The 15,535-nt window shown below is 42.5% G+C and overlaps 1 protein-coding gene across 1 annotated transcript in view; it reads left to right on the top strand.

The window, feature by feature from the left end:
* Positions 1-15,535, top strand: part of DOCK2 (dedicator of cytokinesis 2) — a 1,017,649-nt gene that overhangs the window by 500,970 nt on the left and 501,144 nt on the right. The window contains exons 27-28 of the mRNA XM_073573729.1: positions 4,579-4,674; positions 7,459-7,557. Of these exons, the coding sequence (XP_073429830.1) occupies positions 4,579-4,674; positions 7,459-7,557 (195 nt within the window). The remainder of the gene's footprint in view (positions 1-4,578; positions 4,675-7,458; positions 7,558-15,535) is intronic.

Below are 15,535 nucleotides of genomic sequence, written 5' to 3'. Positions count from 1 at the left end.
GCCATGCTGCATTCTCAAGGCATAGTCGTCTTGCCTTATCTGGACGACCTCTTGGTCAAAGGCTCTTCAATACAGGCATGCGAGGAAAATGTCAGCATCACGCTGGATACTCTTGCCCGCTTAGGGTGGTTGGTCAATGCGAAGAAGTCATCCCTTGTACCAGCTCAGAGGATCTCCTTCTTGGGAATGATCTTCGACACTTGCCGAGGGTTGGTGATTCTCCCTCAGGTAAAGGTACTGGCTCTCCGGCAGGGAGTCCGGGCACTTCGCCAACCAGTCCCTCATACCATCCGATCTGAGAGGAGGATTCTAGGGAAAATGGTGGCAGCAATGGAAGCGATACTTTTCACCCAGTTCCATCTTCGCCCCCTGCACCACGCCCTCCTGTCAGCTTGGGACAAGAACCCTTTCACGCTCGATCGACAGTGTCATCTGTCTTCTCAGGTCAGGCAGTCTCTCGGATGGTGGATAACCAGTTTCTCTCTGACCCAGGGGAAACCATTTCCCGCAGACCATTGGCTGGTGGTGACAACCGACGCCAGTCTCCTCGGCTGGGTAGCGGTGTTTCACCACCACACAACCCAGGGACGGTGGTCGCCACAGGAGGCATGCCTCCCGATCAATTTATTGGAGATATGAGCAATTCGGCTGGCACTCCAGAAGTTTCATCACCTTCTCGCAGGCCGCCCTGTCTGAATTCAATCGGACAACGCCACGGTGGTGGCTTACATAAATCACCAAGGGGGCACTCGCAGCAGAGCAACCATGCGCGAGGTAGGGCATGTTCTTCTGTGGGCCGAAGCAAACCACTCGGTGATTTCAGCAATTCACATCCCGGGCGTGGAAAGCTGGGCAGCAGACTTTCTCAGCTGGGAGGGTCTTGCGTCCGGAGAGTGGTCTCTACATCCCCAGGTCTTCCAGCAGATTTGTCAGCGGTGGGTAACACCGGATGTGGACCTGATGGCTTCCAGAGTGAAAGCCAAGGTGCCCACATGTGTCGCTCGGGCCAGGGACCCGCAGGCAATCGCGGTGGATGCATTGGTTCTGCCATTGAACCAGTTTCTCCTCACGTATCTTTCCCCCGCTGCCACTACTTCCGAGAGTCGTCAAGAAGATCAAGACGGACAGTGTGTCGGCAATCCTGCTGGCCCCAGATTGGCCCCGTCGAGCGTGGTACGCAGATCTAATGCTGCTACTCGCCGACGTCCTTTTGCATCTATCAGCGCCCGGATCTACTTTCTCGCACCTTTAAACAAGAGGTACATGTAGCTTGGATCGGTGAGTCAATCTCCCACCCAGGGACTGCTTTTGGATGTCCCACAGTCTCTGTGTCCCCCAATGAGGCGAAGGAGAAACATGAATTTTTGTGAGAACTCACCGTAAAATCCTTTTCTCCGAGACGCTCATTGGGGGACACAGCACCCACCCTATTAGCCAGTTGGCTCTTGTTTTGTTTAAATTTATATATGTTTACTTATTTGATATAGGGGTCGTGTTTTTCATGGACATGTTGTACCTGTATTAAGGCTGATTTTGTTGTCCTAGTACTGCTTTGGCACCAAACTGATTTCCGCCCACAATAGGGGCGAGGGTGTATACTGCGGAGGAGGAACTAACCTCTTTTTTCACTTAGTGTCAGCCTCCTAGCGGCAGAAGCATACACCCACAGTGTCTGTGTCCCCCAATGAGCATCTCGGAGAAAAGGATTTTACGGCGAGTTCTCACAAAAATCCATGTTTCACAGAATTACTGTTAGTGGCCATCTTTACTTCTTCTTAGTACTCTGCTGTTTTCTCTCCTCTGGGCTGTTCTCTGGCTCTTTGGGTATCTGAGCCCATGATCTGTTGGGATTGGATTAATCTCTGTACTGTCCAGCCGTTCAACAGTGAATATATATTTATTCAGAAACATAGATAACACAACGCAAAACTAGTATTTCTTAAAGGTTAGGATCTTAACACATTGTCAGCCTGCAAAGTGAAAGTAAGCTCCAGCTACACACACACACACACACATACACTAATCATTAACGTCCTGTTTTTTGTTAGTAGTCAATTATTGGCAATATAACACTACTAGCTGAAGAGCCCAGCGCTGCCCATAACTAACTATGGTATAACAAATTATAATGATATATATATATATATATATATATATATATATATATATATATATATATATATATATATATATATATATATATAAAGCTGAGTGTAGAGCCCCGCCCACTCCGCATAGCCATATTCACTATAATATCTCGCATCATCCCGTCAGCCAGAGCTACCGGACTACTACCCCTAATATCCCACATCTTCCCGTCAAAGCCAGTAAAAGTAGAATAGTGAAATTGCACAGAAACATGGTTCACTAAGATCCCAGGTTTTCTACCGATCAGGCTGATAATCTCACTTATCTGCCACCATAAATCAGTCATGCTTTTCACCAATGGACAGGCACAAACCTTATACATTAGTACAGTAGAGAAACCCTCACACACATTTTCATGCACCGTCAACTTGCAATTTGTCCGGCTGAGTTGCTCATGGATGTACAGCATCTGTATGCAGAATAGTATCATATTTAATGGGTTGTTTTGGGAAAGCATTACGTGTTATATGGGTATATTCAGGTGAATTATGGGGAAAGTAGCACTTTAGAAAAACTCACAGCATCAGAGCACAGTAACACATCAATAATGCATAAAAGTGTCTGGGAGAAAATATTAAATCCACATGCCATTTAATATGTGCACTTTCCTACATTCATGTGTGTCACTTAATGATACCACACGGGAGGGGGGGGATTCATTTCTGTCATGTACTCACTGCTCCTTTCTGGGGGACATATGATGGCTGGAGCTTATGTTCCTGGGGATGCTAGATTTCTCCCACCATGTCAGTGTCTGCTGAGGTGTTGTCAAGTATGAAAACTTGCGCATAGCAACCAATCACAGCTCAGCTACTTTTAACCAGTTCTGGTGAAATGAGAGATGCTTAGTGATTGGTTGCTATGACCAACAGTTTTCCTTGCAACCAATCACAGCTTAGCTTTTTTTGAACAGCTCTGGTGAAATGAAAGATGCTTCGTGATTGGTTGGTGATACACACACACCGTGATTTTTATATATAGAGATTGCTGGAGACAGAAACTCATGCACTATTAAACAGTTACAGCTGGTATAAAAGATAGAGCTGTTGAAGGAGCACAATTTTATGATATCATACGGTTCATTCCACATATCATGTAAAAAGGCCCAATCTGCTGGTGGTGTGCTGCTTTCAATGCTCAAGAAGGTTGAAAATAGGACTGCTAGTTTCAGACCGTAAATAATAATCCAAAGTTTCAAGTAGTACACAGTAGTTGCTGTACTTGTATAGTCATTCAGTGACACCAATTTGATTATTATGAGACATACTGCAGTAACAGAACCCGAAAGGGAACCTGTAACTAATTTTTGCTACATAATCTGAGAGCATCATGATGTAGGGGCAGGTACTCTGAATCCAGTGATGCACCTCTTACTGGACTATTTAGTGAAGTTTTGATAAAATTGCTGTTTTATCAGCAGGAGATTATCATTAAAGAACTAATAAACCTTATGCCAGATAGTCAAGTACATTGATGAGTCCTGTCTAACCCCAGTCCCCACCATCGATTGGCAGCTTTCTGTGTCAGAAAGCTGTCAATCAGTGGTGTGGGGGAGGTTATACAGAGCTCAACATTCAGATAACTGAGTTAATGCTAGATGTTCAGGAAATACAACAGTGAATTTATTATTTATTTTGCTGCTATTATTATTACTATTATTTTTGCTATTAAGTATTCCAGATGTCAAGTTTTCGCTTGAACTTTCATAGCCTTCACCAGCATATTTTCTAACTCGTTGTTCTAGTCCCTTGCACAACATTTGGAGTAATCCAGAGTTCTGTTATCAAAGTATATATCCAGTGTTACCAGTGCTTGATACTATTACAGATGTTACAAAGTTGGGATCCAAAGTCTTGTGTACACTGCAAAGTTGTTAGAGGGCTGCTCAGTCATTACTGCTGACTCCTAACATGCAGCTAAGCTGGTGATTATTCATGTTTCAATATGATGGAGAGTGTAATATTTTACTCCTATATGTGCGTATTCACAGTGTAGTAACCAGGCAGACCATCATGATTTGCTCTATCCCCTCCTCTCTGTACTTTGTCTCAGCATTTCTTATTGCACTGTGGAGAAGCACCACATTAACTGAAACAGGTAGCCGTCACAGATTACAGGTTACTCCATTGTGACAGGAAAAGCCATTGAATGCTTCTCTAAAGTGCAGAATAATCCTGATAAGTATGCTCTGTATAACTACTGTGACATGTCAAAGAGCAGCTGAAATAATAATTGAAAGTGATTTTTTTCTTGATTAAATTTTACCTCTGTAAATTAGATTCTAAATGACACCCTAGACAAGTGCCTACTTTAGCATACCACATCCCTGCTCTGGACACGCTGTCTATCCCTGATCTCATTCATAAATACACGGGTATGTTTAAAATATTTTGTTAATATTCAGTTAGAAATATCATTGTAATTTTCCAGGATTCGGTCTACTACCATATCCAGGAAATTACTGAACAACTTTTGCGACCAGTAAACAGGACAGTCATAATGATGGGTCGAGACCAAGAATTAACTGTGAGTATTTCTAAACGTTGTATGCTTATTGCTCTTTAGAGAGGAAGCGGACTTGAACTCTAGTGCCACCTATTGGAAGTAGAAATCCGAAAAGTTAATAGTGACCCTTTAAGAAGCCTTGCAATATTACTTAGAATAAAAGACAACCCAGAATCTCAAATTGCAGACAGTGTTTCTGGCAGTCGCCTCTCACCAGTGCAAAGTAAGCGATCTGATTTGGTTAGGTGAGAGGCTTAAGATTGAGATGTAAGGGGTAACTTTTCAACTTGTTGAGAGTGACACGCCACAGTCAGTCATCATATGCAGGCATGTCACTCTCCAAAAGGAGAAACTTTTCTCCTTATATCCCTTTCTTGACTTCAAAACAGTAGTTCCTTGATGAATCTTCTAATGTAGATTTAACATCTAGTTTTCATTTTAATTCTCTTTTTTATCATGGCCTGACAACTTGGCTGACTTATCTAAGTAAATTGTATTTCAGAATATCCAGTTTTTTCATTCGGCATGTATTATGCTTTTTTGTCTTACCTTGAACTTGCTTACTGCATTGCTGTACATGTATTTATGCCATCACCTGAGGAATCTGGCATGACTGACCGGCTCCTGACAAGCAAGAATCCAATGCATTGACTTCCCGAATTTGGGACTCCCCCCACATGTTGGTCAGATGTATAGACCTTGGTAGCGTTCTAAATCCTATAAGGACATATGTGTTGCCTGCCTTATTGTAGGACACCATTCAGCCAACAGAGGCCATATGTATCTATAGCTCTCCATTCACACTTTTGATCTACAACTGGGTAGTTTTTGTCATTATATTTGTACTTTTAAAATGTGATCCTATGAGTGAAGAATGAGTATAAGCCTATGTAGTGGTATTCATAAGTGGATATACAGGCACTTCTCATAAATTAACTTTTTTATAATATTCTAATTTTTTGTCTGTTCTCCAATACAAAAAGTGAAACTTGTATATTATATAGAGTCATTACAGACAGAGTGATCTATGCCAAGTGTTTATTTCTGTTAATGTTGAGGATTATGGCTTACAGCCAATGAAAACCAAAAAGTCATTATCTCAGTAAATTGCAACACTTTATATCACCAGCTTGAAAAATGATCTTAAAATCCAAAATGTTGGCCTACTGAAATGTATGTTCAGTAAATGCACTCAACACTTGGTCGGGGCTCCTTTGGCATCAATTACTGCATCAATGCGGCGTGGCATGGATGCAATCAACCTGTGGCTGTGGCACTGCTGAGGTGTTATGGAAGCCCAGGTTGCTTTGATAGCAGCCTTCAGCTCATCTGCAGTGTTGGGTCTGGTGTCTCATCTTCCTCTTGACAATGCGCCATAGATTCTGTATGGGTTTAAGGTCAGGCGAGTTTCCTGGCGAATCAAGCACAGTGATACTGTTGTTTTTAAACAAGGTATTGGTACTTTTAGTAGTGTGGACAGGTGCCAAGTCCTGCTGGGAAATGAAATTTCTATCTCCAAAAAGCTTGTCGGCAGAGGGAGGCATAAAGTACTCTAATATTTTGTGGTAGACGGCTGCGCTGACTTTGGTCTTGATGAAACACAGTGTACCTACCTCAGCAGATGACTTGGCTCCCCAAACCATCAATGATTGGGAAACTTCACACTAGACCTCAAGTAGCTTGGATTGTGTGCCTCTCCTCTCTTCCTCCAGACTCTGGGACCTTGATTTCTAAATGAAATGCAAAATTTACTTTCATCTGAAAACAACACCTTGGACCACTGAGCAACAGTCCAGTTCTTTTTCTCCAGGTAAGACGTTTCTGGGTTTGTCTATTGGTCATCAGTGGCTTGACACAAGGAATGCGACACTTGTATCCCATGTCCTGGATACATCTGTGTATGGTGGCTCCTGAAGCAATGACTCCAGTATCAGTCTACTTTTTGTGAATATCCTGCCAATTTTTGAATGGTCTTTTGAATGGCCTTTTCTTAATAATCCTTTCAAGGCTGCGGTTATCCTGGTTGCTTGTGCACTTTTTTCCACCACACTTTTTCTTTCCACTCAACTTTCCATTATTTTTCTTGGATACAGCACTCTATGAACAGCCAGCTTCTTTAGTAATGAACTTTTGTAGCTTATCTCGTAGCTTACCCTCCTTGTGGAGCGAGTCAATAACTGCATTCTGGATATCTGTAAAGTCAGCAGTCTTCCCCATGATTGTGGAGCCTACTGAAACAAACTAAGGGACCTTTTTAAATGCTTAGGAAGCCTTTGCAGGTGCTTTTTGTTAATTATTCTAATTTATAGAGATAATGACTATTGGGTTTTCATTGGCTGTAAGCCATAATCATCAACATTAACAGAAATAAACACTTGAAATAGATCGCTCTGTTTGTAATGACTCTTTAATGTATGAGTTTCACTTTTTGTATTTAAGAACTGAAATGAATTAACTTTTTGATTATACTCCAATTTTGTGAGAAGCACCTGTATATCCAATGTACACATGAAAATGTAGTGTGAATTCACCTTTTGACTATATTCATACTTTCAGTTCTTCTTTGTTGCATTTGAGTGCAGTTCAAAGGCTATTCTAGCTTTAAAAAATAATTTAACTCCGTAAGATATATAGTAGATATCCACAGCTAGCATGAATGAAGTTTTAAACTGACATACTTTAATTTTACTGGTGAATACCCTATTTGCTTTTTACCATGTATTATTGGTTGTGTTTTATAACTTGTTTTCTAACATTTCAATAAAGTGTATGCTAAGTCCCTTTTTGCATTTGTCATACTTTCAGAGTCACTTTGTAGCATGTATGACTGCAATTCTTCAGCAAATGGATGACCAGCATTATAATCACTATGTAGGAACTTTTAATTCAAATGCAGACTTGGTGGTAAGTAACTTTCTTTGTTATTCTTGTGCTCGATCTTGACAATTAAAGAGTAGTAGTTTTTGTTTATTAGTAAATTAATTTATTGAGTTAGGCAAATAGAAAATGCACAATTTTCAGTACTCAAACAAGAAATAAACCTTTCTATGAATTATTGAATTGCAAAGAAGCATTACTGGAAATCGGTTCACTAGTCTCTGGACACTAACCTCTTCTTTGATTAGCTGGTCTAGCACAACGTCATCGATGTCCATGTGACATCAGGCCAGCTGATCAAAAAAAGAGCCGAGATGCCGTCAGGTAAGAAGCATTTTCAGGTCTGCCGTTCAGCTACTATTTATCACTGAGACCGGGACCTGAAAATCAATTTGAACTAGATAACTACCGGTACTTAAAAAAAACAATACTAAACATCCTGCTGCTCAATATGACAAAGAAACCTACAAAATACAGGAGTTCAAAAACGCCTGGTTTCAAAAAAATCCCAATGACTCACAAAAACAATTTTTTTGTGCAAAATCCAATAAATTTATTTATTAGTGTCCTCATAAAAACGCATATATATATATATATATATATATATATATATATATATATATACATATATATATATATATATATATATATACAAAACAATGAGTACATAAGGTGGAAGACTAACAGCAAAATCACCTGAAAAATTGGTAATCATGACAACTAACACCATATAGGTGAAACGGACGGAAGGCAATACCTGATGTCATTATTATAGTATAACATTACAGGGATAACAGTGTATCTTAAAAGAACTGTGTATAGGGACGCATCTGATCCCAAACTGCATAGTGCACAAGAAGGACAAAGCTCACCAATAGTATACCTGAGACCTCCATAATTACCCAGTCTTTTAAACTAGGATGTTTTGGCATGGTATTAAAACTAAAAATCTCTTACCCATGTGGGAGTTACAGGTGACGCTGACTAGGCCCCGACGCATTTCGCTCCAAAGGGCTTCCCACTGCCCATACGAACAGCATACCAGCTAGTGACTGAATAAATTACAATAGATACCCCCAAAAGAGGGATGAATAACGTAAATGCAGATAAGGTAAAGTGGCGGCCCCTAAACCTAATAAGGAGGGAGAAACCACAAACAGATTTTTACAAGTCAAAAAAATATAAAACATATATCTGCAAATGAATAGTAAATGGGACTAAAGGGGGTTTTACACTAAGCAATATCGCTAGCAATATCGCTAAAACGTCACTGGTTTTGTGACGTTATAGCGATATTGCTAGTGATATCGCTATGTGTGATACTTACCAGCGACCGGCTCCCCCGCTGCTCATCGCTGATCGCGCGAGAATGTCCGGCTCCATTTCTCGTCGGGCGCTTCCTGCTGGGCTTCCTGCTGTGACGTCCAGCGACGCGTGGAGGCGGGCGGGAGGACGCAGGATCGCTGTGTGTGAATGGTAAGTATCGTGCGCTGCGTCGCTGCTGCATCGCTGTGAGGTCTTTCTGTGTGAAAGCTCACTAGCGATCATTTAGCGATGCACCAGCGATCCTGACCGGGTCGGATCGCTGGTTGGATCGCTGCTGCATCGCTAAATGTAAAAGGGCCTTTAGTCACCAAAGCCAATAGTATCTATGATAAAAATCATGGATAGATATAGTGAGCCAGCAGCACACAGACTGAGAAATATAGCAACAATCACCCATGCATTATAGCCTGGAGTGCTGGCATCAGTTGGTAGGACCAAAGTGCAGTGAGGACAGGGCGAGAAAGCACCCGACGCGTGTCACCACCTGGAGTGGCTTCGTCAGGGGTAATGAATGAGGTCTTAACCCGTCTTTATATATACTGTATGGAGAAGAAGATAGACAATGACACACAGCTGCGGCGCTTACCCGGCATACATCGGCCAGTCAGTGATACCGCGCATGCGCCGACATTCAATGACAGGAAGCGCGTCAGAGCCAGAGGTTACCATGGGGATCAATACACAGACATGTTACGAACACTCACAAGCACCATGTATGGCGCATGCGCCAGTATTAGAAGGAGGAAGTGCGTCACGGCTCATAGTTACCATGGAAGCAAGTAGTATCTGCCTCCCGACAGTGGAACAGCGCAGGCGCCGGCATTCAAACATCTCGCGGCTAACATTTACCATGAAGGTCAGAGACGCTTACCCAGTGACAGCGCAGGCGCCGGTTTGTATTGTTGTTTAGTAATTATGAGCCAAGACGCGCTTTAATAGTAAAGAGAAAAGCACATATCCGGGAACAATGGGTAAATAGCCATATAAGAAAAAAAGAAAAAAATGCAGCAATCAAAAAATATACCATAACGCCAAAAGCATGGTTCAGTGTGAACACTGCCATACTAAAATGTAAAAATGTTCAAAAGAGATATTAATATAGATCACACCTATGTGTACCAACTCAGTTGTTTCTCTGTTATCAACATAAACCATAATATCCAAATAAAAAGCATGTGTGCTTAATCTCCAAAGAGAAGCCTGTCAAAGTCCAGGCTTTTTGAAGCCAAGACGCAGGTCACCAACAAGTGTTGCACCAAACGCAAGTTAGCAATAACCATTAAGACATAAAATAGTAAGGTACAGAGAAACAGAGTACGATACGCACATATTATTCCAAGATGATCATTATGCGAGATAAGTAATAAACTTGAATGGCAATATGATGGAGTATTCAAATAAAAAGGGGAAAAACCAACGGTCATAGGTCATCAATAATAGATCTAAATACACAGCGAAATTGAAGTGGCGATGCAGTGCAATGCGTACAAGCAAGAAATAAGCTCACTGCACTCAAATCGATGGCCAACCTCAATAGCAACGCAATGTAAATAAGCAGCAAAATTGAAGTGGCGGCACAGTGATGTGCGTACAGACAAAAGCTCACTGTATTCAAATCAGTGGCCAACCTTGATAAAACGCAATATAGTCTTCCTATGTAGAGGACAAAAACAAAGATATAAACAAATTACCAGGACTTGACAAAGCACAGCTGTCTGCTGACCAGTCAATGTCACTGAGAATGAGTCACCAAAACCGTACAAAAATTCTGAAATCATAACTGACTGATGCAACGATTACAAGGGACTAATATGAAAACACCACCAGACAAAAATTATTGTGAGAAAATTTTGCTGCTTATTTACATTGCGTTGCTATTGAGGTTGGCCATCGATTTGAGTGCAGTGAGCTTATTTCTTGCTTGTACGCATTGCACTGCGTCGCCGCTTCAATTTCGCTGTGTATTTAGATCTATTATTGATGACCTATGACCGTTGGTTTTTCCCCTTTTTATTTGAATACTCCATCATATAGCCATTCAAGTTTATTACTTATCTCGCATAATGACCATCTTGGAATAATATGTGCGTATCGTACTTTGTTTCTCTGTACCTTACTCTTTTATCTCTTAATGGTTATTGCTAACTTGCGTTTGGTGCAACACTTGTTGGTGACCTGCGTCTTGGCTTCAAAAAGCCTGGACTTTGACAGGCTTCTCTTTGGAGATTAAGCACACATGCTTTTTATTTGGATATTATGGTTTATGTTGATAACAGAGAAACAACTGAGTTGGTACACATAGGTGTGATCTATATTAATATCTCTTTTGAACATTTTTACATTTTAGTATGGCAGTGTTCACACTGAACCATGCTTTTGGCGTTATGGTATATTTTTTGATTGCTGCATTTTTTTCTTTTTTTCTTATATGGCTATTTACCCATTGTTCCCGGATATGTGCTTTTCTCTTTAGTAATTATGAGCCAAGACGCGCTTTAATAGTAAACAACAATACAAACCGGCGCTTGCGCTGTCACTGGGTAAGCGTCTCTGACCTTCATGGTAAATGTTAGCCGCGAGATGTTTGAATGTCGGCGCCTGCGCTGTTCCACTGTCGGGAGGCAGATACTACTTGCTTCCATGGTAACTATGAGCCGTGACGCACTTCCTCCTTCTAATACTGGCGCATGCGCCATACATGGTGCTTGTGAGTGTTCGTAACATGTCTGTGTATTGATCCCCATGGTAACCTCTGGCTCTGACGCTTCCTGTCATTGAATGTCGGCGCATGCGCGGTATCACTGACTGGCCGATGTATGCCGGGTAAGCGCCGCAGCTGTGTGTCATTGTCTATCTTCTTCTCCATACAGTATATATAAAGACGGGTTAAGACCTCATTCATTACCCCTGACGAAGCCACTCCAGGTGGTGACACGCGTCGGGTGCTTTCTCGCCCTGTCCTCACTGCACTTTGGTCCTACCAACTGATGCCAGCACTCCAGGCTATAATGCATGGGTGATTGTTGCTATATTACTCAGTCTGTGTGCTGCTGGTTCACTATATCTATCCATGATTTTTATCATAGATACTATTGGCTTTGGTGACTTAGTCCCATTTACTATTCATTTGCAGATGTCATTATATGTTTTATATTTTTTTGACTTGTAAAAATCTGTTTGTGGTTTCTCCCTCCTTATTAGGTTTAGGGGCCGCCACTTTACCTTATCTGCATTTACGTTATTCTCCCCTCTTTTGGGGGTATCTAGTGTAATTTATTCAGTCACTAGCTGGTATGCTGTTCGTATGGGCAGGTATTTGGTCACCGACCATTGTGTAGTGTCACTACAGGGTGTAGGCTCTATTATGAGCCATTTGATTGTTGTTGTCATGTCACATGTGTGACTTAAATGTTTTTACAGTGTTTGTGGTCTTTACATGTCAATAAAATTGTTTCTCTAAATGCCAATCATTTGTGGTGATCCCCCATTTCATAGATTATTTTCTTTCCTCTTTTGTGTGTGTTATAGTCATTCCTGAATAAGCTGGGGTCGGATCCCACTTTGTCATTTAATACCGTGGTGCCCCTGCTCTTTGTTTCTTTTATTCCATCCATGAATGGGTGGAACCCAGAAGGACTAGACAGTTTGTCTGAGGGAGAGACGCCATTGCCTGACGTGATGCAGAGGTGAAGCATGTCCTTCTGGGGAGGTATAGAATGCCAGGACTGGGAGTGGTTGGTGGCCCGGGCGGAGACGGGCCCACATTCTGGAAGCTCACAGATGAGGAAGCTGTAAGAATGGTTCCCCTTCGGTCAGTGGGGAAGGAGTTTGCCGAGAGCCAGAGCATCATGAGACCTGTGGAACCGGAAAAGGCCCAAAAGACACTGGAGGCCATATTGCGAGGAGTCATCACAAATATCATCCCCAGCTCACATGGCCGCCGTGAAGGATCGTCACTGCCACCTGGGGCATCGGTGAGTGAGAGGCATGTGCTCACCTCAGATCCTATGTCCACCTCGGCCCCGTCACCTTCCTCGGCCCCACCACCTTCCTCTGCCCCGTCATCTTTTCCTGCTGCGTCACCTTCCTCGGCCCCGTGGCCTGCTCCGGCCTCTGCCACCACCAGTGATGTGTATCTGGAAAGACCCCGGGTTCCCACTGCAGAGGAGGCTCAACAGATTAAAGAAGTCATAGAGAAGAAGCGGCGCGAACGCCGAATAATGAGATAACTGCAACGCCCCGGTGGGGAAGCCATGTCAGACCAGGTAACCCATGGCTAGATGAAGTATTTTCATCCCACCCGGGGATATGGGTTTATGAACCTGAGATTCGAGAAAAGATCTATGTAAATGCCGGGTCTATTCAAAGCGACGGCCCTATACAGGAGTGGAGCCAAGTGACTTTCGTTAAAGAACAGGGACCTTGAGGGCCATATGCTGTGGCTGTCCAGATGGTCTCTAGTCCAGAGGAGCGACGGGTGCGTGCAGCCCAATATAATGGGCAGCCGACAGCAATGGTCGCAGCCCTTGTAACCAGTCAAGGGACAGTAGATGTGGTGGCCACGGTTGGGCCACGAGAGCAGGAAGCTCCGGAAGCAATAGGACCTCTGCTGGAGGGGAGACGAAGCAGAATAGATAGTGGGGAGTCCTCCTCCAGTGGGTCTTCGGCCCACACCTACATTGTGGTTCAGGTCCCGAATGTGGCCCACTATGCCACCCAGCAGCCCTGCGTAGATTAATGTGGCCTTATTTGAAGAAAAGCATTGTGCCGGTTGCACCTGAAAAAGAAAATGTAGAGAGACTGTTCTGCATTTCTAGTTGGGCCGGAAGCCTAGGATGGCACCAGGACTGAGTGCCGGAAGGTAACCCGAACAGTCATAAGGAAAAGAGTTGCTTGTTTTTTTCCCCTTTTCCTCATCCAAGTTTATTTGCACCTATTGCGCATCCCCTACTGGATTACAGGACTGGAACCCTGAAAGGGTTAATCATTATGGACTGCGTGTGCCGTTACTTTAAGGACTGTGTTGTATTAACCTTGCATTTTACCTGTATTAGTCATGAATTTTACCTGTCTGAACTTAGAATTTTCCCCTGATAAAGCAGCACACTTGTGTTTGGGACTTGTATTCCACTAAAAGGAGGGGGGGAGAACTTGTGAAGGAGGACCCGAAGAGTGAGCCTGGTCAGGATGAAATGGACTGTTGCTAAGTGGGCCACTGGGCCATGTGTTTAAAGTAACTTCCTGTGTTTGGCTACCCAGAGCATAAAAGGACTGGCCCATGGGCCTGAATTGTTGTGTGATACAGTATGTGTCCGAGTCCCAGGAGTTACGGGACCAGGGTCAGTTGGACCTGACTTAAAAGAACATGGACTCTTTGTTCCGGGGCTCTAACTGAGTGGAACCGAGGTCACGGTTTACCCACCAAAGTCACCAGACCGAGACTGTATTAGTTCTATTTGATGTTTTTATGCATTTTATTATAGAAAAAAAGTGTGTCTTCTAACCATTGTAATATTTACAGGTGCCTCCATGGTCGGGGACGACCATATTCTAAAGGGAAAAGTGTAAGGAGGGGGCAGGAACCTCATGTGCCTCCTCTTTTCCGGACCCTGTTCTCACGGTCACATGCAGCAACCTCATGGTTTATTATTGTGCACATATAGTTATGTCATGTAATGTGAATGTACTGTTTGTAGGATTATGGATAGATTATAACATAGTATAGGAACTGTAGTGGCTTTAAACTAGAGGGGGGCACATTAGTAATACAGTATAGTGTAGAATAGAGAAGGACACAGGCAGCACAGGGGTTAACCTGATGGGAAGGGCAGCACAGAGCAGAGTACTTTTTAGTCAGGATTAGTGTTGAGCGATACCTTCCGATATCGGGAAATATCGGATCGGATTGGATCGGACCGATACACAAAAAGTATCGGATATCGCCGATTTCGATACCGGAAACCAATGCAAGTCAATGGGACAGAAATATCGGAATTAAAATAAACCCTTTCTATCCTTGTAGGTTAATTCAACATGAAGGAAAACAACTAAGAATAATGTAGAAGGTATTGTGGGAGTTGGAGGAGACATTAAAGGCATAGAGGTTTAGCCCAATCAAATGGAACAGCAGGAATATTTTTTTTTTAAGACGTTCGGAGTTACAAAGATATTGACTGTTAACCTTTTTTATATTTTGTCAGATATGTATGTTTCACTACATCCATGCTCTTCACCTTCTTTTTTACTTCTCCCACACTTTCTCCTTCATGATCCTCTGCAGCAGCAGCATCTTTTTCATCAACTTCTTCTAAACCTTATTCATCTTATTCTTCACCTTATTCCTATTATTCTTTTTTTTTACATTCTTCATATTCTTCTTATTCAACTATTATTCTTCCTATTCTTCTTCTTCATCATATTCTTATTTGTGACAGGCATTTCTGTAGTTATCTATAAAAGTTTGAAGATTACACCTTCCGTTCTGCCTGTCACAAAAGATATACAACAGGATTTGTCCGCATTCAGTTTGGCCTGCAGCAGCAGGCATTTTCCAGGGACACCACGAGGAGGAACGGACTCACCCCCATACACTGCTTAGCCTTCTTCTGCTTAAAATTTAGATAATATCTTTTGTTCTGATTTTTAGTCTTATGCTTTTTGTTCTTCTGCTTCTTGGTCT

Source organism: Dendrobates tinctorius, unplaced genomic scaffold (assembly GCF_039654945.1).
Source record: "Dendrobates tinctorius isolate UK_male_01 unplaced genomic scaffold, ASM3965494v1 ptg000036l, whole genome shotgun sequence".
Classification (NCBI taxonomy): Eukaryota; Metazoa; Chordata; class Amphibia; order Anura; family Dendrobatidae; genus Dendrobates; species Dendrobates tinctorius.
The sequence above is the reverse complement of the archived record's forward strand: the minus strand, read 5'-3'. Positions and strand labels throughout refer to the sequence as shown.